Source organism: Coloeus monedula (genome assembly GCF_965178545.1).
Source record: "Coloeus monedula genome assembly, chromosome: 1".
Lineage (NCBI taxonomy): Eukaryota > Metazoa > Chordata > Aves > Passeriformes > Corvidae > Coloeus > Coloeus monedula.
This window is the reverse complement of record NC_138781.1, coordinates 49,063,984-49,089,551: the sequence shown is the minus strand read 5'-3', so window position 1 is coordinate 49,089,551 and position 25,568 is coordinate 49,063,984. Positions and strand designations below refer to the sequence as shown.

Genomic DNA, 25,568 nt, shown 5'->3' with positions numbered 1-25,568 from the left:
CTTCACAACCATCATCTTTGCCATCTCTCATCAGGGCTGATCCTCAACAACAGCTGATTCATTGGGTGGGATCCAAAACTCTGGATGCTACCATACCTCATCTGGGATTACTCTGGATTTACACCCATGTAAGAAATTCAAGAGCCAAATCCCCAGGCTACAACTTGTGGGTGGTATCCCTGGCAGCACTCATAAAGGGATGAGAGCAAAAGAGGCCATAGATGGTGTTTTATTCAGTCTGCTCTGAAAACTGCAGAATTTGGAGCAGCTCCAGGGCTTTGCAAAGTTCCAGCATCTGTCACAGACCCAGGAGACCTCCTGAGTCACATGGGATTATGAAAGTGTGGCATACTGTGGCCAAGCTTACTCTGCCCCTGAACCCTCCCCTTCCTTGGAAAGTAGTGGGGAAAAAACTCTGCCATCTGGGATCTGGCACATGAAAGGCTTTGTGTCTTAGTATGAGAGAATTTCAGCTGGAATTTGGGAGAATTCAGACCTATGTATTGGTATGTAGAGTGAGAGTTCTTACATAAAGGCATTGTACTCCTCATGCCCAGTGAAAATCTAAGTGTATTGCTGTAGCAAAGCATTCTCATTGATATCCAAGGAGCACTCAAACCATCAACAGAAAAAAAAAAATAGTAATAATAATACCCCACACCACTGAAAAAAGAAGAAATTTTCACTACAAAAACAAAGAAAAACAGTTTTCAGAAAACTCAGTATTTTTCTTCTGTCCACAAATCATTCTGCTGACAATACGAGACAACAGGGAAAAGCACTCCGTTCTTCCAATATGTTCTGCACAGCACCAGAGAGGTTAAGCAAAAAAATGCATCAGGGTTCGTGAGCAATGTAGACCTGCTGGAGATGTGATTATTCTTTGGATCCTATCAAAAAGCTAGATACCTTGCAGACATCTTCAGTTAAGAGAAAAACACAGTGGTGGAGTGAATCATTCCTATTAACCAGCCAGGTCTAGGTGCAGGAGAAGGTGCAAAGGCACACGGCAGTAGGAATCAACTGAGAAGGGGAACTTTTCAACTAGTGCTCTTTCCCACTCTTGGATAGTCTTCCATACTTGGCCATCCTTAGTCTTGTGCTTCTTTGCAGGCTTTCTTTTCTCATTGTGTCTTTCTCAGAGACAGAGACCAACATGGAGCAGTAGCTAGAAACACCATTCCATGTCCATGTGCTTTGCACCTCTCTGTTTTGAATGGTGATGTGACTGCAGAGGAAGCAGATGCTGTGCTGGGGACTCATGACATAACTGAGTTGGGCTGTTTTGCAACAGAACCTAAACTAGACAGCATCAATTCTAGACCGCTCCCACGCTTTCCATGTGGTTTAGTCCAAACAACAATACATTATTCTTTCTAATTGCATGTCAGCCCTGTTGGTGTGCTCAGTCATTCTGCCCCAGGGATCCAATTCAGTTAGTGTTGAGCAGGCAGGTTAAGTAAGAAAATTAATGAGTCCATTTACTTTCCAAAACTTTGTTTGCAGGTAAAGAGATCAACCTCCCTATTTCCAAATACTGGAGGTGACAAATATGAAGCAGCTTCACCTCCTTCTTATGACATTTCATTTCCCTCTGGCAACACTAGTGTTGCTAATAAATTTTATGTACGCAACAACAGGACAAGCTGGCCCAGAATTCAGTGGTATTTAGGTGTCACCCATAATAGTCATGCTGAAATGGATTTATCCAGGAACACTTTGGAGCTATTTTTGTTCATTTCATATCCTCTGAATTATTGTAAATAAACATTGCAAATACTTATCAGACAGAGATGAGTGTTAGTCCAGATAGAGGGCTGGCACTGACATCATGAGAAATCAGTTTGTGGAGTGGTCTCAATAGGACTGTCAGTTTTCCAGCTATATTTTAACCGTGTTTGACTAGTAGGAAATATATAGTTCTTTGGCACAGACATTTGAAAACAATTCTTTATTTGGTGTGGTGCTGTGCCCAGTCTAAAGTGCCTATGCCACTAGGCTTCCAAATGGTTCAGCCATTACCAGATGTTTCAAGAAGGGCCTTAAAGCGGAAATGCCTGAAATCACAAAGGTCATGAGGAAATGTAAACCTTTACCACAATGTAATATTTGTGCTATTATAAAGACCACATTATAAAGATTTCACAACTGCTTCCCTGTGGAATAGGTGCTATGGAAACATGCTCACAGAGCTGGATTCAGGTCACACATTTTGGTATCCAAAACAGGCATCTGTAGGTGCAAGGGCTGAGTAAATAACATAATCCTCTGCTCATTTGAGAAGTGCCGAGGCCTTTAACATGCAAAAGAGAATATGCCTGCATTCAGATCAGCTGCTGGAAGTGACACACAATTACTTTTTGCCACCAGGTATTGAGGGAGTCAGATAGCTCATGATCTGAAAAACCCATTCCTCTCATAAACAGACAAACTAAAGCATGATCATTACAGTAGTCTGAAGTCATAATTCAAGTTTCAAAATCTTTTATCCACCACAAAGTTCTTTACAATTTTAATGTCTCTCATGTATATGTGGCACTTCAGGGAGATGGGGAAAAGGTAACTCTCTAAATATATGAGTTTGAGATTCTTATCAAAGTAGTGAAAGTCCAACAGGGATTGTTCTACTTACAGAAGTAACTAGCGGGATGTCTAACCTACCTGATAAGTACCCTGGAATAATTTGTCTCTTTGATCATGGCAAAGAGTTTAACATTTTCACATCTTTTTTGTATTCAGATTTGTGTGACTTCTGAAAAGGAACACGATGGCTTTATCAAAGTATACAGCGGGAAGAAGAAAGGCTTTGTTCCCATAGATGTCTTAGAAAACATCTGATTCCAACAGCCCACTCACTGCAGTAGGAGCCCTTTGTTGGCAATGCCTGTCTGCCTCATCTCACACTGTGTCAACCCAGATGGGCTGTCTTGCAGATGTTCAGGGAAATAGTGAGAAAACTGCAGCAACAAGAAGAAAAAGACATTTAGACTGCCACAGCAACACTAAAAATAAGAAAAGTTGAATGTTTGAAAGAAAACGTAGTCAGAAAACACCAGGGAAATGAGAGGTCCTTGGATACTAACAGGAATAAGGTAAGGGGGGGGAAAAAAGCCTGGGCTGATCTCTGGTGCAAGATGGCTGCTACAGCCCTGATGGAGACAGACAGCTCGTTCTGAAGGACTAAACTTGCGTCCTGTTCTTGTGTCTTAGAAAACTGTTGGACTGCTTTCTTGTTTGAAGTGTGTATTTTGGGGGAGGGGGGAAAATACAGTTCAAACTGTCCTCGTACTACAGTCCAATGCTTGTAGTAAAGTGTGGCTGTGGTTCTACAGTTTTGTCCCCAATACCAACCGAGTTTAAGCGTTTAGTCCTGGTGTTTAGTCTCATAACAAATCAGTTTGGATACACCCTGTGAATGTCAGTTCGAGAAATGCACTGTGCCCTGGAAGCTGGCAACTTTCTCTTTCTGTGCAATCGTCCCATAGGAAAGAGTAGCGAACGTGTGTGTCCTTTGTTTTCTCTGTATATGAACAAAAGCTCTCAGCGTATGTTGGGTGTGTGTTGGCTGCTCTCATAGGTCATAAAAATAGCTGGTCCTTGGATTCACAAGCCTGGTTGGAAGCATCGCTCTCTGTTTCCTTCACCTTTATCTGGTGATACAGAAAATGGGCAAAGTGCTGGGAGACAGCCACAAGCTTGAAACATTTTATATTTTTCTGTGTTTATTGCACTTAAAACATTTTATATATTAATCCTATTTATAAAAAATGAAACAGTTATCTAACCCACTGGAAGACTGAAAATGTTAGGAAAGGACATTAGGCTGCACACAGGACTGAAGTCTGTAATTATCAAAATGCAAAACTCCTAACAGAAAGGCACTGAGTGTCTTTGTGGTGTGTTCACACACCAGAGCTCCCTTCTCCATTTGCTAAACAGAAGTTTTGCAGATTCAGCAGTAAATACACCAACATAAATTTTTCCTTGGCATAAACCACCATGATCATCCCTTGAGTCTTTTCCATGCTAGTGAGACCATGCAGACATCCCTGTTTTGTCCATATAAGCCCCCATCTTCAAATGCATTTCGGGCACAGGAACCTTTTGGTACTGGGGAGCAGTCTGTGAGACCTGTGGGTCTTGACCAAATTACACAAGTCAGTCAGTGCCAGTTCTGCTGTAGAGCAGGCACCCTATGATATTTGAAGACAGGGAACCTAATTTCCAAGTATTTAATTGGATGTAATTGCACCAAATACACTTAAACAGCTTAGCATGTATTATGACGTAGAGATTAAGCCCTATCCTAAAGCTCCCTGCTGAATTCATGCCTTCTTTGACTAGCTTGAAACTGAATGCCTGTCTTTTCTGTGATTAACCACAAATTGGTGTCCTAAATCCTGATACTGCATGCCAGGCTAGTATAGGCCTTTGCAAAGTTGATGCTCTTTCTAAAAAAAGCAGTTACTGGTCCTTTTCCCATATATTGAGGCAGTTGGAATCTGTGTTGAATAATCCAGGTCTCAGTAGCTGAGTTGCCCTATTTGAATAGCTGATCTTGCTCAAAGCCTTATAAAATCCAGGGGAACTCTACCCTTGACCAGAAGTTCTCAGAGCAGATTGGTCTTCAGCCTCTTAAAGATATGTTTTGCAGCTCTTATGTATGTATGATTTAATTGCAGAAGAAGTTGCAGGGCTGTCAGCTCCTGAAACATGGCTCTTTGTAATGTAACTGGTCCATACTGATTATTGACAAATTCCTGGCTGATCAAAAGTATCTGATTTCATATCTTCTGTGGGAATACCAGCAGGCTTTTTTTCCACTTCAAACAACATTTGCTCAGCTCATTTTCCTAAGTAACCAATAAACTCAGTGGGAAAGGATTCTGATAAGACTTAAGGATCAAGAGGAAAAGCAGTAGAGATATATTAATCCACTCTGCTTTATAAGATTTTTTTTTTTTTATATATTCACCCGCTCAAAGGAAAAACTCAAGCGTTTGTTACAATTAAAGTATTTCCTATCTTTGATCAGGCCTGTCAAGCGGACAAAAGAAAATCGATTTTAATCTATACATATGTGCTACTGTTTACATGATTGCATCATACTGTGATTCCCCCTTTTTCAGTCTTCTATGACTTTGATTTATTCCTACAATGTGCATCATACTATTCAAAGAATTATATGAATATTACCTACAAATCACGATGGCCTTTAATCAATGTCAGTTTGATTCCTTTTGATACTGAGCAATAAATAATAAAGTGACTGAGTAAAAACAAAACAGGCCTTATGTGGACTGCATTATATCTGACGAACTATTGCTTCTGAACCAAAGCTTTCATGTTTATCTTTTCTTTGTGGTTTTGGTTGGTTGGTTTTGTCTTTTTACTGGGCTTTTGCTGCTGTTCAATATGTAGATGTAATTTATGCCTAATTTAGCAAGAAGCACATATCATACATGAGTCTTACTTTAAGCATGTGATTCACTGGCTATTTCCATGCTTAAAGCTGAAGTACTTTGCTAAATTAAGGTCATTTTACTCAAATTTTTTTTGGATGCCTTACTCTGAATCCAGACAAGTATCTCATCACTTTTTTTACTGCCATATGCAGTTTGCAGTAGGTACTGTGTTAGCAAGCAGTTAAAAATCAGACAGAAGATTGAATGGATTTTATCTGACATATGCTCAGAAAAATTGAATTTTAGGAGATAAATGCTGCTCAGATTTAATTTAATATTCTGCTCAATAAAGACTATGTGATGGTTGGAAGGAGAATAGAGGTGTATGTGTCTTAGCTTTCTTGCATCAGACTACGGAATCTTCAGTTACCCACCTTGAAGAACATTCACTAAACCCATCAGCAATAGCTGCTACTGAGCATTTCCATTTAAAATTTACAGCACTTGCATTTGCCACATTTAGCAAACCATTTCTAAAGTATTCCTGCACTGTATGTAACATGTGTAGACTCAGAGGGAAGTTGTGTAGTGGGGGCCACCCTGAACACTTGTTTCTGGCATATCAGAAAGTAGTTTTAGCCATTCAACATCTCATCACAGCATAAAACTGGCTCTAGAACATTTTCATAAGTGCTAGGAACAGTTGACCAATGTGAACTGAGAACGAGCTGCCTGAATCATGATCTTCTCCCATCAGTAAATAACACAGTATCTCAGTTTGCTATGACCTCTTTCTACACCTGGCCATTTTGACTCAGTCACTCCATCTGCAGATGAGTGCTGCAGCACAACACCATTCAGCTGTGGATTCATTGCCCCAGAGGAACTACCACACTTATGCCTACAAACATTGGATACCTTTAGAATTGCTTACAGGCCTTTTCTCTAATTATTTGTCGAGATTCAGTTGACTGGATATAGCACTCGGTGCCATCAGAGGAACCTGCACAGGGTCAGCAGAAAGTGACATGGGAGATTTGGAAGAGCTGCAACTTTCTAAAGAAGCCACTGGAGACCATGTAGGTTTTCTAAAATGGAACTAGACAGATGTCTTTGTAAAATGAACCCAACTCATTTACTTTAAATACGTGCAGACAAGTCTGATTTATTGAGCATTTAAAAGACATCTTTCTTTCCATAAAGGATGCTGAATAAATGGAGTATGCCATCTCAATCTTATCCCATTTAAATCCAAAGGAAAAAAGAATCCTTGAATGCCACAGGGACTAAAGATCACTATCTCGCAAAAGGTTCATCAATGTTACTGTTCTCCCAAAAATCTATGATGTAATTTGTCTGATCTAGTTATATATCTGTACCAGATAACATCTGACTACCATATATCTCATATTTTTTATAGTACCTCTGAAGTTACTGGTCATGATTACTATTAGAAATAAGAAAAGATGTGCATTTTTCCCCCTTTTTCTTTCTATAGAATTTCCTTTACTGGCTGGTGGGTAAGGGTGGCTTCCTAAATAACACACATAAAGTAAAAGGAGGGAAGAGTGTGAATGATATTCCCATGCATACTCCTTCTGTACTTTGCTCTACTACAAATAGGATCAGACCAACACAAGTGTTTCATTTCATATTTGAGCCATTTCATAATAAATGTGGTCCCAAATTATCATCCATATTTTGCACACTACACTTTGCGAAGCAAGGAGAATAAATATTTTCCCCAGTGGGAATATGTGTCATCACAATGTTGAGTTTTCCACGGCTAAAAAGAGCAGCTGGATCTAAGAGGTACATGAGAGTTATTTTTAAAACCATCCTTTATATAGAAAATGGTTATGTGCCTAGAGAATGAACACTTGGCAGGGTTGATACAAAAGAGGCCCTGAAAAACTTTAGTAGGACTGCTGCAGGTCAGCATGTACATCCATCTCCTGAGTGGCCCAAGAAACTCCACACAGAACTTGCCTACATTAATGTCATTTGCTCAATCAAATAAGATTAAACTGATTTCTTATTTTATTCATGCACATAAAAGCAACACATGCATGTGTAAATACACACGTGTATCTTACATTCATTAACATCAACCCAACTGCAAGAGTACATGCCCTTAAAAACTCTGTCATGAATTTTTCCTTATCTTACTGTGCTCAGCACCAAGTTAAAGTGGTGGATGGTGCCCAGTAAGTACTGAGACAGGCAGCTAGATGGACAAAGTCTAGAAGTTTTATCTGTTTTAGACAACGTAGATAATGTAGAAAGTCAGAATTGCAGCAGCTGAACTGGAAATAATGCAATACATTGAGCAGAGTCTAGATGCTCACTGAAGTGCACGTCGTTCATCAGGCAAAGAGAGGACTGCATATCATGTACAAAGTGGCAGCCTGAAAACACTGTCAGAACATCATGTAAATCATACTGCTTTGACCCAGGTGCCTCACAATAATGAGATATTGAAAATAAGGAATAACTTCTCCTGGGATGCCTGAAGGAGAGGAAGCCAGGAGGCCTTAAAAAGTGCTAATCAGTCATACATGCACACTGTGAGAAGCACGCCTAAATCTACCTTTGTTAGAATGAAGTAAATCAACGTCTGGGTAATTACTATGCTACCAGCAGTTTGCCTGCTGACGGGGTCAGAGGCTGACAAGACAAAACTGAGAGACTGTGAGAGTTGTTTCAGTTTTGCATCACAAACAGGAAAGAATGAGACATAGCTGTAGGTAAAATTCAATGTTTAACCGAAGCAGAGCAGCAGTGGTACTGAAGCAAACCCTTCAATGCGTGTTGTCTGTTCCATGTAGCCCTCTCTCCCCAGCAGGGCCAGTCGGGGTGGCCACAGCAGCAGATCCCACCCCTTGCTCTCTTCCAAGGGCAGCACTGCAGGTGCATGGGCACAATTACAAAGCAGACCACTGGGCTCTTTCCAGACTATCCACCCCATGCCAACTGAGCCAGCCACTCTTCATTTCAGCCACTGTCTTTCCAGCCACTCTTCATTTCAAGCCAGTTCAGTTGCTGTCTGGCAACTGCTTGCCCTTGTGTCTGGCAGAAGAAAATAATAATAATAATAATAATAATAATATAATCTCAAGGAAAACAGGAGCCAAACAAAGCAGCAGTCTCCAAAACCTTGGAGTCTGGCCTTCCTGCACACCCCTATGGTATTGCAAACTGCACTGCAAAAAATGGTGGTTCTTTGTGCCTCCCTGAGATGTGTCAGTCACCTCTTCTGCTCCTGGTCCTTCTCTGTCTGGGCAGGTTGCAGCACCTTTCTCACCAGCCATCCTCATTTTACACCCACCAAGTCCCACTCTGTCCTGCCAGGAGAAACTTGTCAGGCCCATCCAAAGCATTTGCTCTGTTAAATATTTGCTGTCAAGCTAGTTGTCCCAAGAAAGGCAAGTCTGGCACAGGCCCTGGCTCAGCAGCCTTCCCACATGGACATCTATGAACCGTTTGAAAAAGTATCTTTCAAAGGGATGTGGGCCTTTTGTGAGCCCCCTCCCCACCAGCACAGGGGATGGACAGGGTCCATTTCCACATGATGAAGGATGGAAGGGAGAAACCTACCTTATTTTGAGCCTTTGGAACAAGTCTGTGTCTCTAAGCCGAAGCGTTGCATGAGTCATAGTAAACATGGAAGAACAACTTCTGGTTTTAGCCCATCCATATTCTTTATGTGTACTTCATTCTTTAAAAAGTACTTTATGTCCACATCTTGGCTCAAGAAATGCAAAGTGAATGCAAACCTCTCCCACTTTCTCCTTCACTCACTCCACATTCTAATCAGCTGTTGCCTTGTGTCTTTCTGCTCAGTCTCCCCTCCTGGCTTTTCTCCTCCTGCCACAGGTGATGTTTTCTGCATATATTACCCAAGGTACAGCAACATCATCCAGCCCCATTGGTGTACCTGTATCTCAGCCAGGGCTGAATATGGCCAGCACAGCCATATGGACAAATTCATCCAAGTACTATTAGCTAAACTGATAGCTACTACTGTGGTGTGACAGTCTAGAAAAACCCACTGGAGCAGGGAGGGGTAGGGGGAGTGTTATTGGTATTTATATAGTTTGTAGCATTTTACCATGTAAAATATAATGGTAAATACACAAAAATAGTGCAAGACAAAATTAATAGCTTACTTGTATCCCTCATCTTATACCTGCAGCTTTTAAACTGCCTGCTGTAGTTTTCCTGTAGAGATGCATACAGTCCTGTGGCTTCTAGAGGTTACTGTAATACACATTATTAGTACAACTGGCAGGCATATCTGCTTTACTGACATCCCAAACTAACTCACAGGTGTTTTATGGAAAGAACAGAAAATTAGTTTCATTCCTGTATTTAAATTTTCATTGGATGCTAAGGCATTTCTTACAGTTTTCCTTAGGAGTGCAAAAGCTCCCACATACCCTGACGGGAATAGAGACATTTCTTCCTGAAGACTGCAGCACCAAAAGCACTTCTATCCTCCACATCACTTGCAAGGCTCTGCCCTCTGAAGACCCCAGAGACACCACAAAGAACCTATGCTGATTCTCCACCCAAGTACCAGGAGTGCAATGGGACATGCAAGCCTGCATGCAATGTTAACTGGGACAACTTCTGTATCCTGCACTCTTACCCGCATTTTGTTCAAATAAAAGCTGGCAGGCTGGGCCTACCTGTATCTACATGCAAAGCCTTGTTTGTAGGCTAGGTCTCAGCTACCTTGCAGCAGGGCTGGAGTGCAGGGTAAATTAGCTGTGCAGAAAGCACCACTTCCCAGTCTGGGGTCAGGCAGCACCCACTCAGGTTTGCCCATATTGTATTCACAGGTCATGATGCTATAGCTTGGTTTCTCAAAAATCCCAGTGGCCTTTATGTTAGCTCATGTGACATTAGTAAAAGTTGTAAAAATAGTCTGCTTCTCTGCATAATGCACCCCCCAACACACAAACCCAATTACCATAACACATCAGCTGAGAGATCAGATGCTGGAGCAGACACACAGTTCTTTATCTGACTGCACTGTACTCACCCCTCAAACTTCAGTTACATGAAGTCTGTTAACTGAGAAGGAAGCACCTTAATTTCTTCTGTTTTAAGTGCTTTTTAAGAAGTCTTCCTGCTTCAGTGCTCCAATTACACCCCTCATAGATTTAGCTCACTAGTCACATTTAATGCTAGCAATTAATGAAACAATCTGCAGCAGGCCAGAGGCATCAAAGGAGCCTCTTGCCTTCAGTGCTGTCTCTGTGAGTGAACTCTGCCTGCCAGATCAGTGCAGCATTGGGTGGTAAACGGAGTAGGAATAGTCACTTTTGCTCTCATGGTGGTTCGACCTCCAGACTAAACGAGATCATCCTCAGCCCCTGAAAGTCCTTTTTTGAAAGCAGGCATCAGCAGGTAGTGGTCTTTGCATGTTTTAACTTAAAGATCAGGATGATACCCCCTGGCCCTTCAGAGTAATACCACTTTCATAGCCAGCTTTCAAAGACACTGCCCTTTTGTAAGTAAGATTTCACCCTCTTTTAAGTAACGTCACTGTGGTCTTGATCTCAGACCAGTCAAGCAAGGACCTGACAATTAGACAGAGCAGCATACAATGTAATGTAGCCTCTGAGTCTCCCTACAAAAAGATAAAGACTCAGCACCCGCTTAGTGGAAATCCAAACACAGATGGGATAAATGCCTTGCCTTCCCCCCCACCCCCATTGTCTTGGGAGCCAAGGAAGGAAGAGCTGACAGTGCTAATGAGATATGTAGCAGGTGATGTAATTATCATCTGAGAGCCTGAGTAGGATGAGACAGATGTTACTTTTAGGGTTCATTTTTCTATTAGTGACACCTGTTAACTAGCTTATGTCATCCACCCCTTAGCACACCAGATACAGACTAATACTAAAAGAACTGTTTTGAGTAAAATCAAATAAGTGTAGGTGATACCAAAGCCATGCTCGAGGCTTCCCTTACACAGTGGTAGGAACTGTAAACAGGGACATAAATGGCTCTTAAATAAAGTAAGTATGCCATTCCTGCTTCCTGAGAATCTGTCTTGAATATATTACATCACCACAAGTCCCTTATTCCCAAAACTGAATCACCAGTTTTGCAAAAATGTCTTAGTTTTGGAGACAAAATTTCAGGAGGAAACACTCCAGAGTGAGTGTCTCCTCCGAAGGGAAAAGGGCCTACCCTTTTCCTCCACCAATAAGACAAGTGGGTCACAGCAAGTGAAAGTGGAAAAAACAAACTGTTTATTAACACACAAACAAAACAGGGTAGAACAGGATAAAAATAAAACCTCCAAATACAACAAATTCCCGGAGAGGGAACAGACACACAGGCTCGGACCAGCCGGGGCCACCCCCGCAGGCTCCCCGGACTGGCGAGGAGGGAAGGGAGGCAGTGAGGCAAGGGAGAGGGAAGGGAAAAAGAACAAGAAAAAAAAACCCCAACAGAACCTTTTCCCAGCTATGCAGAACACAAAAGAAACTCAAAGAGCAGCACAGCGCTCCCGGCACACTCCCTCCGAGCCCCGCAGAGCCCCCCGAGCCCTTGGGCTGAGCCATTAAAGTGCCCCGCACTCGGTCCCACGGCCCCACCCCCCGGGCCCATCTGAAGGCACAGCGGCCTTGGGCGGTGAGCGGATGGTTTAGGAATAAAGCGGCTTCGTAACATCACCCCAGGACAACAGAGCTGCTGGGGAATAGTGACTCTCTGCTCATCTGCAGGCCGAGAAATAAGCTAGTTAACCATGGGTTTGAGTTTATGGTAGGAAGGAGGGCCCAGCTGACATTCAGCCGATCAGATTATGTGGTGCTGAGGAACGTAGGCAGCTCTCACCATAGAGGGAACGGAACAAGGAGCCTTCAAGTGTGTAAAAGCCACAGGTGATTGTCAAATCACGGTCAAGCACTTGCAAAAATACCCAACATAACAGGTCATCACTAAAATAGGCAGGATTTGTTTGGGTGCTTGATTTTGCCCTAGAGAAGATGAAGGGAAGCAAGAAGACTTGATGGATCAATTTGATTCCCTGCTTCCTGTGTGGAATATCACAACAACAGTTGTATTCTGTGCGGTGTTTGGATCTGTGTTCATCCATGCTACTGAAGGCTGTGGACAAGGGTGATAAGAAATCCATTAAACATGGGACAAGGTAAGTGAGTTAAGACTGTAAGGCACTTTGAGTGTTGTACCTCTAGAGTCCAAAGTGCTACCACAAGACAGACACTGGGCAGCAACTAGTGCTCTATAAATCACTGTAGACTGAATTATATTGTCTTTAAAATTACACCCACAAAAAGTGTTGCTCTTGCTCTTAGGCTTGTCTGGATTGTGGGGAGCAACATAAGAGCTTAAAAGAAGATGGTGTTAATAGTGTCAACAGGCACAGAAATCTATTTTGTGCCAGCAGTCCAACTTGACAAGAGAAAAGAACTTTACCTTTCCAAGCTGTGTTCCCTCATTTAAATATTTTTCAACTAATTAACACTGGGCACCAACAGATTTGATGTTCCTTGAAGAAGAGTGAAACGTTTATTACCCTTCTTGTCTTCCTTCCTGAAATGATTGAGGTGAAAGAAAGGTTAGAAAAGAGAGTCTTTTCTTGGTTGTCTTATTTCTCTTTTGTCTTTCACATTGGTTCCAGAAATGGAAAGTCATTAATCACCTATCAAGACAGCAGATAGGAGTTGCCTTGGGGTTAGAGAGGATTGGAGAAGATCATTTAAGCATGACAATTAATTGAAATGAGTAAAATAGGGACAGACTCTTCATTCAAAAGTAAGTAGCAGGTGATAGGCAACAGATTTGGACTGGTATTAAGAAAAATTGAGTGAGGAATCTTAGCTGATGAAGATGGAAAGTAGAAAATTAGTTATAAATTAAGAAGAAAACACAGTAAAAGAATGGAGAAAAAAGTTTATAATGATAATCCCAGTTTATTTATTGTTTCATTCAGCTGGAAACCTCTGGCTCTGCCTTTCCTCCTAATTATGTTAGCTGTGTCAGTACTACACAGGTGAAGCAGTGGGAGCCAAACAGCAGCATTTTGAGGCTCCTGAAGAAGAATGTTTCAGGCAGCAATTGCATTAGGCACGTCTGTGACAAAGTTTTCTCTTCCAGTTAGACTCCAGAGACACTGCAGGTATATATCCTGGAATTCTGCAGCTGCTGACTTGCACGAGCTCTCATTTTATCTTTTGCTGATTTTATTCATCCTGTGCTTTTGGCACAGCTGCCAACAATTCCACCATCCTTCTCTTCACACAAGCTTTCCTCTGTGTAAAGGACACACTGGGCAGCTCCTGCTGACCACTCACCTCTCCCAGATTTGCTGCAGACTCAAAGTGAGGTTTTTACTGGGCAGTCAAAATGACTGCAACACCTCCTGCTTTTATGTCCTTTCTGAAGGAAGTGCCAAAAAACTGAGGAAACAGACTGCTTTGAAGAGCCAACACAACACAATAAAACCTGCCCACAATCTAAAAATACCAAAAAGATTCCTGTGAGGCCTTTCCTCTGAAAAATCTTACGTTAAGAACAACTGGGGATTAAATGCTTTTTACCATGTTCACCAATTAAAAGCCTGCATTCATAAAAGTCGTTGGGAGATAAGACTTGACCAGCATACAATATTTTAATTGCAATCAGTTTTCACGTGGCTTACTTCTACCTCTTCATTAAGCTCAATACATTCTCTACTACATAAACTTGATGTACAATACCCCTGCAAAATGCAAAAAATTTCCCGTTGGAAGCTCAAAAAATCCCAACTTCAGCTTCTACAAAGTGCCATTTCTGTAAGAATATGGCATTAAAAAAAATTAACATGGCAATGGATGTTGCTTCTTATATACTTAGATGTTTAAAGATGCTGTAGGGCTACAGGGTTAGGTGGTGTATGTTTGCAGGGTCTGCTATTCTTTCCTGTGAAGATTATTTGAATTTTCAGCCAAGGTCTGGTGCAACACAGGGAAAACACACTATGCTGCAGTCACAATCCAAATTTTCCATGGAAGCAGCTGCCAAAAAAAACCCCTTTGGTCTCAGAGGAAACTTGAGAAAGGGAAAGGTTTCCAGGAGGAAAAATTAAATTCACTAATATTATCGGCTGACTATGAATTGTTTCTAACTAGAAGAAAGGAGGAAACAGGACTGAAATTTTATTTCAGAGACAGCCACATTTTCAGAATTTCTCTCCTGCCTGTTACTGAATAACTCACAGTCTTTAAACTAGGGTAGAGGCAACCACGACTAAGTGTTCATCTTTTCATCTTCATCGTGTCCTGAATGTGCATCTCTAAGTGAATCCTTGCATGCAACCATCAAAGGTTAGGGCCTATTGAAAGTTACCTCTTGGAGCAGACTTTGGGCCCAGAGTGGTGGTTTCCAGGTAAATTAGTCATTACTCTCCCTTTCACCTTCATTTAAAAAAAAAGGGCAACTGAAAGGGTCCCCTTTGAGTTGTGAATGGCTTAATAAAAAGGCATCCACCCACCTCTTGGAGCTGACAAGAGGTTCCTCTGCTACATGTGTGAAGAATCCAGCTATGACTTCTTAATTCCTGCTGAACAAAAGACCAATTTTGATCCATCTTTGATGACTTCTATTCAAAGTTCAGTATTTGGTGCAATAATCATTTTTTGCATAAATATCCTGTTCAGCTCCTAGGCTAGAGCATGTGGAGCCAGGTTGATCTAAAGCATCCATCTTGAGGAAATTAGAGGAGTTCATCATAAGCTCTCAGACATATTTGCAATGCAAAGATAAACTCCATTTATGCTCATTCTAAGTCTTGAAAGAGTGATAACACCCAAAACAGCTGTGACTGAGGTTAACACACTCTGGGCTGTCATTTAGTGGACCTTATACAAATTACAGTCCTGCTGGCTTCAGAGAAGAATTGTTCTGCAATGATCTGTGATGTCTTTTAAGGCTGCTGTAATCACATGTATCACATTTTCAGGAACTGGAAATAAATCTCAAAGACCTGCAAATAAATCTAGGGAAAAAAAGTTCAGGTAGCAATTTCATTAAGATTGGGAGCTTGAAACTAGCTCTGCTGCAACATGGCAGATTCCACTTTTCAAAAATGATGTTTTCTTCGGATATGTTGGCTGGTACAATTCTCTTCACATGCACTATTACTGCTCAGTATATGGGGCATGACTCATGATACAGCACAACACAGAATGATAGCTAGAGAAAATTGAGCTTCTGAAAAGTGAAATTAAAGGGGGAAAGCCACAGGAATAAATAATGCAATAGACAGACAAGGCTGAAGCATACAAATGAGATGTCTCAGGGTAAGTTTCAGCCTGTTGTCTAACCCCTGGCAGTGGGCTGTGGACATGCTTTATCTTTCTAGCATCCTCAAGGAAGAGTCAAATAATTAAAGAGCAGCATGAGGCCACCTGCTACCAAGTGCAGGTATGCTGGTACTTGAGGATCTAAGATTTGTATTTTTTTTCCACCATCCACTTGTCTTTAGTCCTCTGATAAGCAGTCCCAGACTACCAGCCAGCTCTGCCCACCTGCATCCTGCAAGGACAAACACCCACTGCAACTCCACTATGATTCAGGCTTCAGCACTGCAACCCATTCCCACCCAGAAAACCTCCTGTTTGCTCTGGATGTAGTGGGTCCAAGCCCTGCCACACACATTCCCTTGGGAGGAAAGCCAAAGTCCAGCTTTGCCCCCACAGTAAAGACATCTGTGGTACAAGTACCACAACTTTTTAATGTTGTTTTTTGATAGTTTTTTTGTTTGAGTTTTTTTACTAAATATCTCGAAGTTCTTACTATGAACTTCCTATTTGTCAGGTGGGGTCTCTTATGGCATCACGTGACTTCAAACACTGCTTACAACTAATAAATATTTGTGCAAACTTTGCCCTGTTTGAAGGAAAAGACTTTTTCTTACTTCCAGTATTTCATACTGAATGGAATACACATGCAGAGCACAATGCAGGAGCTGAGCAGAGCATGACTTACCACCTCTGCTGCTTCCTTTGGAGAAAAGAAGAGATGGCATGTTTGGCAATTGGAAGGCAAACAAACAGAAGGAACAGTCCTCTCAAATCTCTTGCTGCTGTACTGGCTCTGTAGATAAACACACAAAACTAAGTTAATTATCAGGCCTCTTTTTTTTTCCCAAATGACTATCACTCAGTAGTAAGATGCAGAGGCTGATGTTATAAAAGGGTGGACAGTTTTAAATTAAATTAAAATAAAACAATAAATTCATAATGGCTTTTTCCAGAACATACGCGTCCTTCTAGAAAAAAATAATCAGATGTTATTGTAAGAGCTGATAAGATTTCACACCCAAATTGCCACAACATTGAAGCCTAAATCCAGGCAACTCACGTGTTGTTTGTTATCCTTAGCCATATATGCCTTTCACTGGGCATGCCACATGCCCTTTCATTCTGCCTTGTTTTCCATACTCAGAAATGAGCTGCAAAAATTCTTCTCAGAAATGCTAGGATATATGTGCCCAGGAAAGTCATCTCGTGTTGGCCCACCCACTCACCCTCCCACTTGACAGACATCTTTTGTTAAATCAATACCACAGAAAAGCCCACAGAACAAGTTATATCTTTCTCTGAGCAAGTGCATATAGCACTTCAGCTTTGATCACCCTTGAAACAACTGAGAGCAAAATAACACTGACAATACCCTCTATTTTCCTGAAGAGTTGAATCCGAGAGGAATAAATTAAATACTTGTGCTCCATCCTTACTTTTAATATGATGGCCTTCATCCCCATTGAGTGAAGTCCCAGAGGTGCCATTGGGGTTTTGTGTAGGCAAAAGTTTTACTTGTCATGGTTCAGACTAAACAGGTCCTAATCCTGCTTCTGTTGATGACAGCTGAAAGACTCACAGAGAATGGAAATCTGACCTCTCACTGCCTGTGTTATAGCATTGAAAAGAGTTAAAGAGCAGAGCAAGAATTAAACAAGATGGATTAAGAAATTTATTTTTCAAAGAAGGTACGATGGAAGAGGCAGAGGAGGAAGAGATGGAGATTCATGCATTTGCGAAAAAGCTTAAAATTTCAAGACGAGAAGAGATACATTAATGAAACAGCATCGTTAATAATTAGAATGTTTAAGGTGAATGCGTATGTATGTATTCCTGAAAGAAAAACATATTGTACCCAATGAAGTTCATATATGTCCACCTAAGAGGTTACAGCCAGGGTGAGGCTGATGCTATGTAGATTGTCACTAGAGAAGAATGCATTTACAAGTCAGGTTATGGGAGAAGACATGTTCTGGGAAAAAAGGATGCCAGCCCAAGGACACCATCAAATCCCTCTCCCTGTTTATGGAGGTACTCTAGTGCAACAAAGTGAAAGCAATCCTTTGCTAAGTACTCCCTCTGGTTCTCCAATAAAGGATGCACTTGCTGATATTAACAGACGGAGAACTAGAAACTAATAGAAACTGACATGGAACAAATTACAACACCTAAAAAGTTATTCTAGATTTCTCCTTATCCTTAGATTTTCATTTTTTATGTTCTATAAATAAAAATTCTGTGCTGAAGATACCAGGTTAAGATCTAGGATGGTCAGGATTGGGAGAGAGGAGTTTTCAGAGTACGTCTGTTCAACAGAAGTTTTATTAAGAACTGCTAATGTTGATGCTGAAGTTCCAGTTCAGTACTAGGCAAATACAGCTCTAATCCTTTTGGAAAGTCATGACAGAAGATACTCACAAGGAGGTGAATCACCTGGAAACAGACCCATTCAAACATGCCCACAGACACAAGATGTCTCCCAGACATACCTTTAGAGATACCACAGACCTTCAGATCAGGGCAGTCATATCCTAGAACTCACTGAAAAGAATGTAAATTCTACAGGTTTCCCACCTAGCAAAACAGAAGTTTGAGCAGAAAGCCCTAAGGATTTAATAACAGATCCTAGGACACATTTGAAAAATAAGCATGTGACCTGCTGTCAGGGAGACTGTGCTACCTGTGCAGGCAACAGAGAGAAGCTGAATACCAGCTACAGAACTAGTTACAATTTTGGTGCTGAAAAACCTAGTGCTGGAAAAGGCATAAAAAATGATGCCAGACACATCAAAAATTACTTTCAGCAAGACAGTTACCCAGAAACTCATCAAAAAGATGGTTTCTGAGTAATTTTTTTCACCTGGTGTTACTGCTTTCAAAGAGCAAGGCCAAGGCCAGTGACAAGTTCTTTCATCCAAAGAAGACATAAAAAGCACGAAGAAGTCAAAGATGAGAAAAATTCAGACCTATGCTTTGAGGAGCAAGGGTAACTGACTGATTGGAAAAGATGGCAGAAGAATGATAGAATTTGACAAAGAGAAGACTTAGAAAACTACCTTCATTCTGCACAGAAGCTACTAGCCTCAAAAAAGCAGTAACACTGCAAGACCACGAATAACCCAGGAAATGTGACAGATGGTGTAAGGGTCATGTCAGAACTTAACCTCTGACCTGTTATTGAAAATCACTGTTATTAACCTGAAACATAAAATAGGAGTCAGTCACTGAGAGGTGTTTCCCTGTAAGTGTCCTTGCACTAAGCTATTCAGAGCATTCAAAGAAACAAAAAGGAAGAAGGAGTTTAAATGATTTTAAATGTTAAAAATGGCACTTACTTTGTCAAGAAAAGCTGCCCAAGAGTGCCAAGCTGCCATGGTTTAGCATAGTTTGGGGTTTTAGTTAAAGAGGGCTCCATCAGTCACAGAAGTGATTCTTTACAAAGAGGTGCTTACAGTTTCCTCTAGACACAATAGAACCAATCAACTGGCTAGTTTGAATATTGGCAACTTTTTTAAAGCCACTTAAGAAGCTTGACATGCCTCTGTGATCCACATTTAAGAATGAACAGAGCCCGGAAAAGCTCTCTTGCTTCCAGCTTTTGGACAAGTAACTGGGGGGCCCATGTGGCCCAGCGGGGCCAGGCCAGGCCCTGCTCGGTGCAGCCCGGCCGGGTCGGCCATGGCGCGGCTTGGCTGAAGATCTCAGCCGCTTCTGCTCGCTGGACACCCGGTGCAGCCCCCTCGGTGCGGGTCGGGCCGGCCGGGAGACAGCCACCCGGGTGACAGCCACCCCGGAGCCCCGCGGCCCTGTTCCATCCACAGCCCTGCTCTGTGCAGGCAGCACGGCCAGCAGCGCAGCTCGGCCAGGCCGGCCCTCACCCAGAGCGGCTGAAATTTATCTGAGGCCGCTGCCCTGCAAAGATCATGTGAGCAACAGCGATAATGGAATTCCAGCTGCAGGGCCCGGGTGAGATTAACCCTTTTAGTGTTGTAAATTTCCTCCAGAACAGATGAAGCCTGCAGACGTCAATCCTCTCCCAAGTCAAAAGAAAAGGAAGGGTGAGGGCACGTGAAGAAAACACCATAAAGACACCAAAGTCAGTGAAGAAGGAAGAGCTGAAACCCTGAGAGAGGAGAAAGAGATGCTTCAAGCCTAGAAGCTGAAATTCTGTTGTAAAGCTATGGTGATGGACTATGATACATCAGAGTACTCGTTTAGTATCATAAAGGCATGGGGAGGTGGAGCATTCAAATTGCAATTGTGATCAAAAGTACCTGTGCTGAAACAAGCAAATGTTGAAGTAGCTGTGATTTGATGAGAAGCTTGAACAGAGAGAGATGAAAGTGATGAAGACCCTTGCTCCCAGGGAAGGAGAAGACCTCTGTTCCTAGAGATGAAGACGCTCCCAGAGATAGATGAAGAGAACCTTTTGCTTCTGAACAGCTCATCCTTAAAATGGTACCCCATTAGCTCAAGATTGGACCCTCGAAAGCAGTTGTGGGGAAAGCTGCAAGACAAGGGAAGGGACTTTCACATGCGAGCAGAGAACCAACCCAGGCGGCTGTCTCATTGTGATACTGAAGCCATGAGAGAACTGTTTCTTGTGGAGATGTCTCCATAGCATGAGCAAGAGAGACTCCTCTCCCTAAGTGAACTGAAAAAAGATATTATTATAGAGGTGGTAAACTGACTGAAAATCTCAAGGGTTGTCTTTTTACATTGTCAGTGGGAGAAGGGAGAAAGGTGGGGCAAGGAGAGGTGTTCTGAAGGTGTGGTCTGATTTTTTTTTCTTTTAGGTCTGTTAATTAACTTCTTTATATTCTTTTAAGTTTTGTGCCTGCTTTGCTTTCTCCTAATTCTTATCTCACAGAAGGAAAATAAGTAAGTTATGGATATTTTGAACCAAACCACTACACTTAACTGGTGTTTCTGCCCAGTTTACAAACTGAACCCGCTACACCAGCATTAACCACAGTTTTCAATTGTCTAAGCACAGTTAATCTCATCCTTGCAACCAGTTAATAGTCAGGCAGTCATTGGGAAAGGAAGGGGAGGGGAAGGGTTTGGTGACACAACCCTAACAAAACCAGAGAAATCACAATAATGTAAAGCACATCTGATGTAAAACACACACATATTTCAAACCACACATATTCTAACTGTGGGGATTGCGTCCATGACACCATGACTGGCACATGAGTCAGTGGCTGTAAGAAGCAGCCCTGGGTGCTGACAGACACCTGCTCAGCCAGTCCTGTAATATGCAAAGAGCTTCCCCAAAATGCACTCTCCTAGCCAGGGAGGGGCAGCAAGCACTTGAAAGACTGGCACTGGAGGGGAAGTACCAGAAATTAATCCAGCAGACACTTGTACTCTCCTATACCCTGAGGCACTGGTTTTATGGAGGAAAAGCTGGTGGGATCAGACAGGTTCCCTTGCTGGCCAGACCTGACATGGAGTGATCAGCCATATGAGTTTATATGTCATTGGTGGGAGCAGAAGACACAGTGGCGTGTCTCTGCTGGAGACGACACAGAACATCCCTGATCAATGCTTTGAAAGCAGCTTTTCTCCTCCTCTACATAACTGTGCAATCTTTTAGCATGGTCCTGGGAATTATCCTTTTTCCACTACCCTGTTTGACTTTGTTGTTGATGTCACGGAAAAAAAATAGTCAGTTGTTTACCAGAGCTTTTGATTTCTTATCAGCAGATCTGGCTATGAATAATTATATCACTTATTAATACCATAGTAAGCCAGCTAATGGGCTACAGATGCCTAACAAATAACAAGATGAGAGAAGAAAGGGCAGATTGGCAGGAGGTTGTTTGCTTTTGCGAGAGTTGAATTATAGAACTGGCTAGGATTCAAAACGATGAATCATTAAGAGCATGCACACAGCAGTTTTACATCAGTGAGCTCTATTGACTGTAGAGGAGCTAATATTGATCTACTACACATATGGGAATGGGGAAGCAGGTCCCACATAGTTAAAAATGTGTTTTAATGTATGAATTTAATGTTTGAATTGTATTGGTTCCCTGAAACACCCACACATTTCTGACATCATGACCCGACCTTTATCCAAAGCCTTTGAAAGCATAGATGTGTCTTTTCAGGTTCACAGTGACAGAAATCTTTGAAACATGACTAGAAACAAGATCATTGTGACTTACCAGGCTTATCTTGTCTTGTATCTCCCTCATCACATTGGCTCAGTTTGCAGTACCTACACTGATGTTTCTATTAACAGAGGTGTTTCTGAATATAACATAAAAATAATTAAAGCATTATCTTACCTTTCCTTAGTAGTTGGGATTTACTTTTTTTTTGTGCAAATGGGACAAAAAACTTGCCTCACTAGGCTGCAGATATAACTGTTGTGAGCTCTGACATCAGCAAGAAGCTGCTCTACAGTGCTTTGTTCTTCACTCCTGAGAGGGAGGAAGAATGAATGTTGCGTTCAGGGAAGGGAAGTTGAACTAGGACCGCTTTTCTACCCATAAATTTACTTCACTGTCCATTATAGGAGATAGCACAAATTAGCCTAATGCTGCTAGAGGCTACTTCATGGGGCAACAGCAAAAACAATTAGACAGAAATTATACTTAACCTGTTTTATTCACAAGATTTAGAGACCCTGGACTAACAACAATTAGACCATGATCATATGGGCTTCCACCACTGTGTTCTATCACATATTTGCATACAAATAGCAAATAAACATTTAGCATGCTGGCATGTAGTAGGTAAAAAGGTGAGTTTGGGATCTTAACTATAACATGAATTTTCTTTATGTGCTCAGTTCATGCCACAGGTCATACACAGATCTCGAGTACATATTTGCATCTCTCCTCAGATCTTAACATTTGCTTGAATTTCTACATAAGACCCCTCAGCAACACAGTCTCCCACCCCCAGTGACCTGGTGCTGACACCCTCTTATTTTATTATTCCAAATATCTCAGTCACTGTGTCCGTGTCACTGTGAGCCATAGTACAAGCCTAGAAAAATGGAAGCAGAACATGGTCCTCTTCCTTCATTCTGACAAGCAGGAGCACATCCACAAACTTTACTGTCTTGGCAGCCTTCAGTAATAATAATCAGCCTATTGAAATACAGACAAGAAACTCTCTGCAGGGTAGGGTTACTTGAAATACAAGACATTGTTCAATTCAAATGCTGATCTTCCATCTCTTCACTGTAAAGAAGCAGTGAGTGTGAGATACGCATCAGTTTCAAGGCAAAGTCTGTTCACAACATGATCTCCAAACATTGTGGTCTATGCACCAGTAAACAAACTAAGCCTGATGGAAATCTGTCATTTCAGGTTTGGCTATTGAAAACCAAGAATACGTGTGATTTAATTTTCAGCTGTTTATGAAAAGGAGGAACAAGGCACAAGGCTCTTTCATTTCTCCTGTTAATCCAACCTGCCTCATCGAGAAACTGAGTCATAGCCCTTTGTGGCCCTTTTCCTTTGCTTTTATGTAAGAGAAAGAGAGGGAGACTAAAGGAAATTAAAAAAAAAAGCAAGGGAGATAAAGTGATGTCTCAAATGACCAAGGCATTGAAAAAAATTCTAAACCAGCAATTCACCTTAAAGTTTCCAAGTCTCCAGTTTCCCAGACACTTTCAGGGAGCCAAATGTCATGCCTTGCTGCGGTCCACAACATTATTGGCCTCTTCTACTGAGAAAGCACATAAGCTTTTAGATGATCAGGAACAAATAAATACTTGCTCTAAGACTAATCTTGGCATGAAAGGTCCCACAGAAAGACTAATTCAGGGCTGACTGGCCTCACACAGACATTTGGTACTGTAAAATTTGACCACTTTAAGTCACTTAGTCACAATCAAACTGTATGCCTAATTGCATCCCTGCTTTCCCTAAAATGCTTTTGGAAAAAAATTACATCCCTGAAAATATAAGTTAGTACAGAATATATTAGATATTTATAATCTATGTGCAGTCAAGAAATTATTTTACCATAGAGAGGAGAGTGTAAGATAATGGAAACAGACATGGCACAGCAGAAGCTTTCTTTTACTATCAAGTGCATTTAATGCAACTGTTTTATACTTCTGAATAAAATGCAGCCTTTCTGACTGCAGTAGACCTGCATCTGCACAAATAAGAAGAAAATCTAGTTTACAGAGCAAGAGATAAAAAAATAAGTGGAAACCTTTATTTTCCTGAAATAAGGTGGGAATACTTCACTTAAGGAAACTGAGCAGCTTTCAAAAACTGGAAGTTATTTATGGCACTTATACAATAATCAGATTCACACTTTTTGCTATATGATACATTTTAAAATATAGTTAATCAGAAACAGTGTGATTAAAAAGCAATCTTTGATATAGTGTCAATTCATTTATTTTGTACAGGGCTTCTAATATTTCTAATTATTGTTGTAATGCTCCTAACACCTATTAATTGTCCTGCCCTTCAATTTCACATTCTTTAGCTCAGACAAAATCCTGGTAAAACTTTCACATCAATTCTTCTCAGGCATTGTGACTGTTGGATTTAAACCACTGTGCTGTGGTGAATATCCTCAGTCTTTAACAGGTCTTGCACCTGCTGGACCTTGAACAAACTCTATAGAGGTAACCAAGCAGTCCTACTGGAAAAGGAGACTCGAAAGTTGCTCTGTCAGAGGCTTCTGTCACAGTGCAGCCACTTGGCTTGTTGAAAGGGAAGAGCTGACCAGGAATGGTGGGCAGAAACCAGAAGAGGTTAGACCTTCCCCGTTTTGCAGCACAAGGCAATGCAGTTCTTCAATAATCACAGGGTGGGAGAAGACTTGTGGTGTTGTATTTCACACTGATTCATTTATTAAATGCCTTTCACATTTCCCCCCCACCACCACTTTCCCCTGCCCCTAGCCCTGGCCACTCCCTTGAGCTCTCCCTATTGGTTCCCAACTCTGCCCATGCACCAGCCTTGGGCCCTGAGAAAACCCCCCTGCTCCCCGACTAAGAGATCTCTCTGCCTCTGGGGGTCTCTGGGACAAGATGTAACTATTAAAAGATCCTCTGAAACCCTCATGGGGAGACCCTTCTCGCCTCCTTCGCCATCACTGTGTCGTAAGGCTGATAGCTGCTGGAGCAAAACCGTGGAGCCGTCCGAAATGGACTGCGGGAGGGCAAAAATGGTCGCACTGCTCTAAGCAGCTCTGCTGAGCTCTCAGGGAAAGCTGCAGCTTGCTAAACTAAACCTAGCATTACAACAAATACTCACTTTAAAAGGGGTAACAGAAAGAAGAACCAGGAGTCTGAGTGTTCATGAAGACATGAAAGAAAACAAGGCAAGATTCTTGCTCTTCTCTATCTGAGATCTGGATACCATGAGGTTACCCCATTTTCAGTCTTGTGTTTCTCACCATCAGTTTATTCGATGCTGTCAAAGTAATACAGTCCAGTGAAATGATATATCCCCACTGCTCCTTTCCACAGTGATCCTGCACTCCGCTTAGAGCTTGGGTTTCAAAGTTTTATATCCATTCCCTGTACAGAGAACTAATTACCTTGGCTAGACAGACCACATTACTTGCAGAGTGACACTGGTCAACCCAGAAAATTAACTGAGGATCTCATAAACTTCACAAATCTCATTTCAATGAGATCTTAAAGTGAAAACTTGAAGAGAGTTGTCATTCTCTGTCTCCTCTCCACCTCCCAGAAGAATTCTGTTCAAGAAGGGAGCAGCAGAATGGAGATTGCTATCAAGAAAATCAAATTTGCAAGAGAAAGGGCTATACTGCTAGCTTCTTAATGGAAGGCTTCAGTTACCTGCACTGTTGATTTGCTTTTTTTAATAGAAATAAGTACATG

General features: G+C 41.6%; 1 protein-coding gene across 1 annotated transcript in view; it reads left to right on the top strand.

Annotated features, from left to right (window-relative positions):
* The window catches only part of STAC (SH3 and cysteine rich domain), a gene marked incomplete at its 3' end in the record, with an annotated part of 68,122 nt that extends 65,284 nt beyond the window's left edge, over window positions 1-2,838 (top strand). The window contains exon 11 of the mRNA XM_082277069.1: window positions 2,740-2,838. Coding sequence (XP_082133195.1) covers window positions 2,740-2,838 — 99 coding nt within the window. The remainder of the gene's footprint in view (window positions 1-2,739) is intronic.
* Between the last annotated feature and the right edge of the window lie 22,730 nt (window positions 2,839-25,568).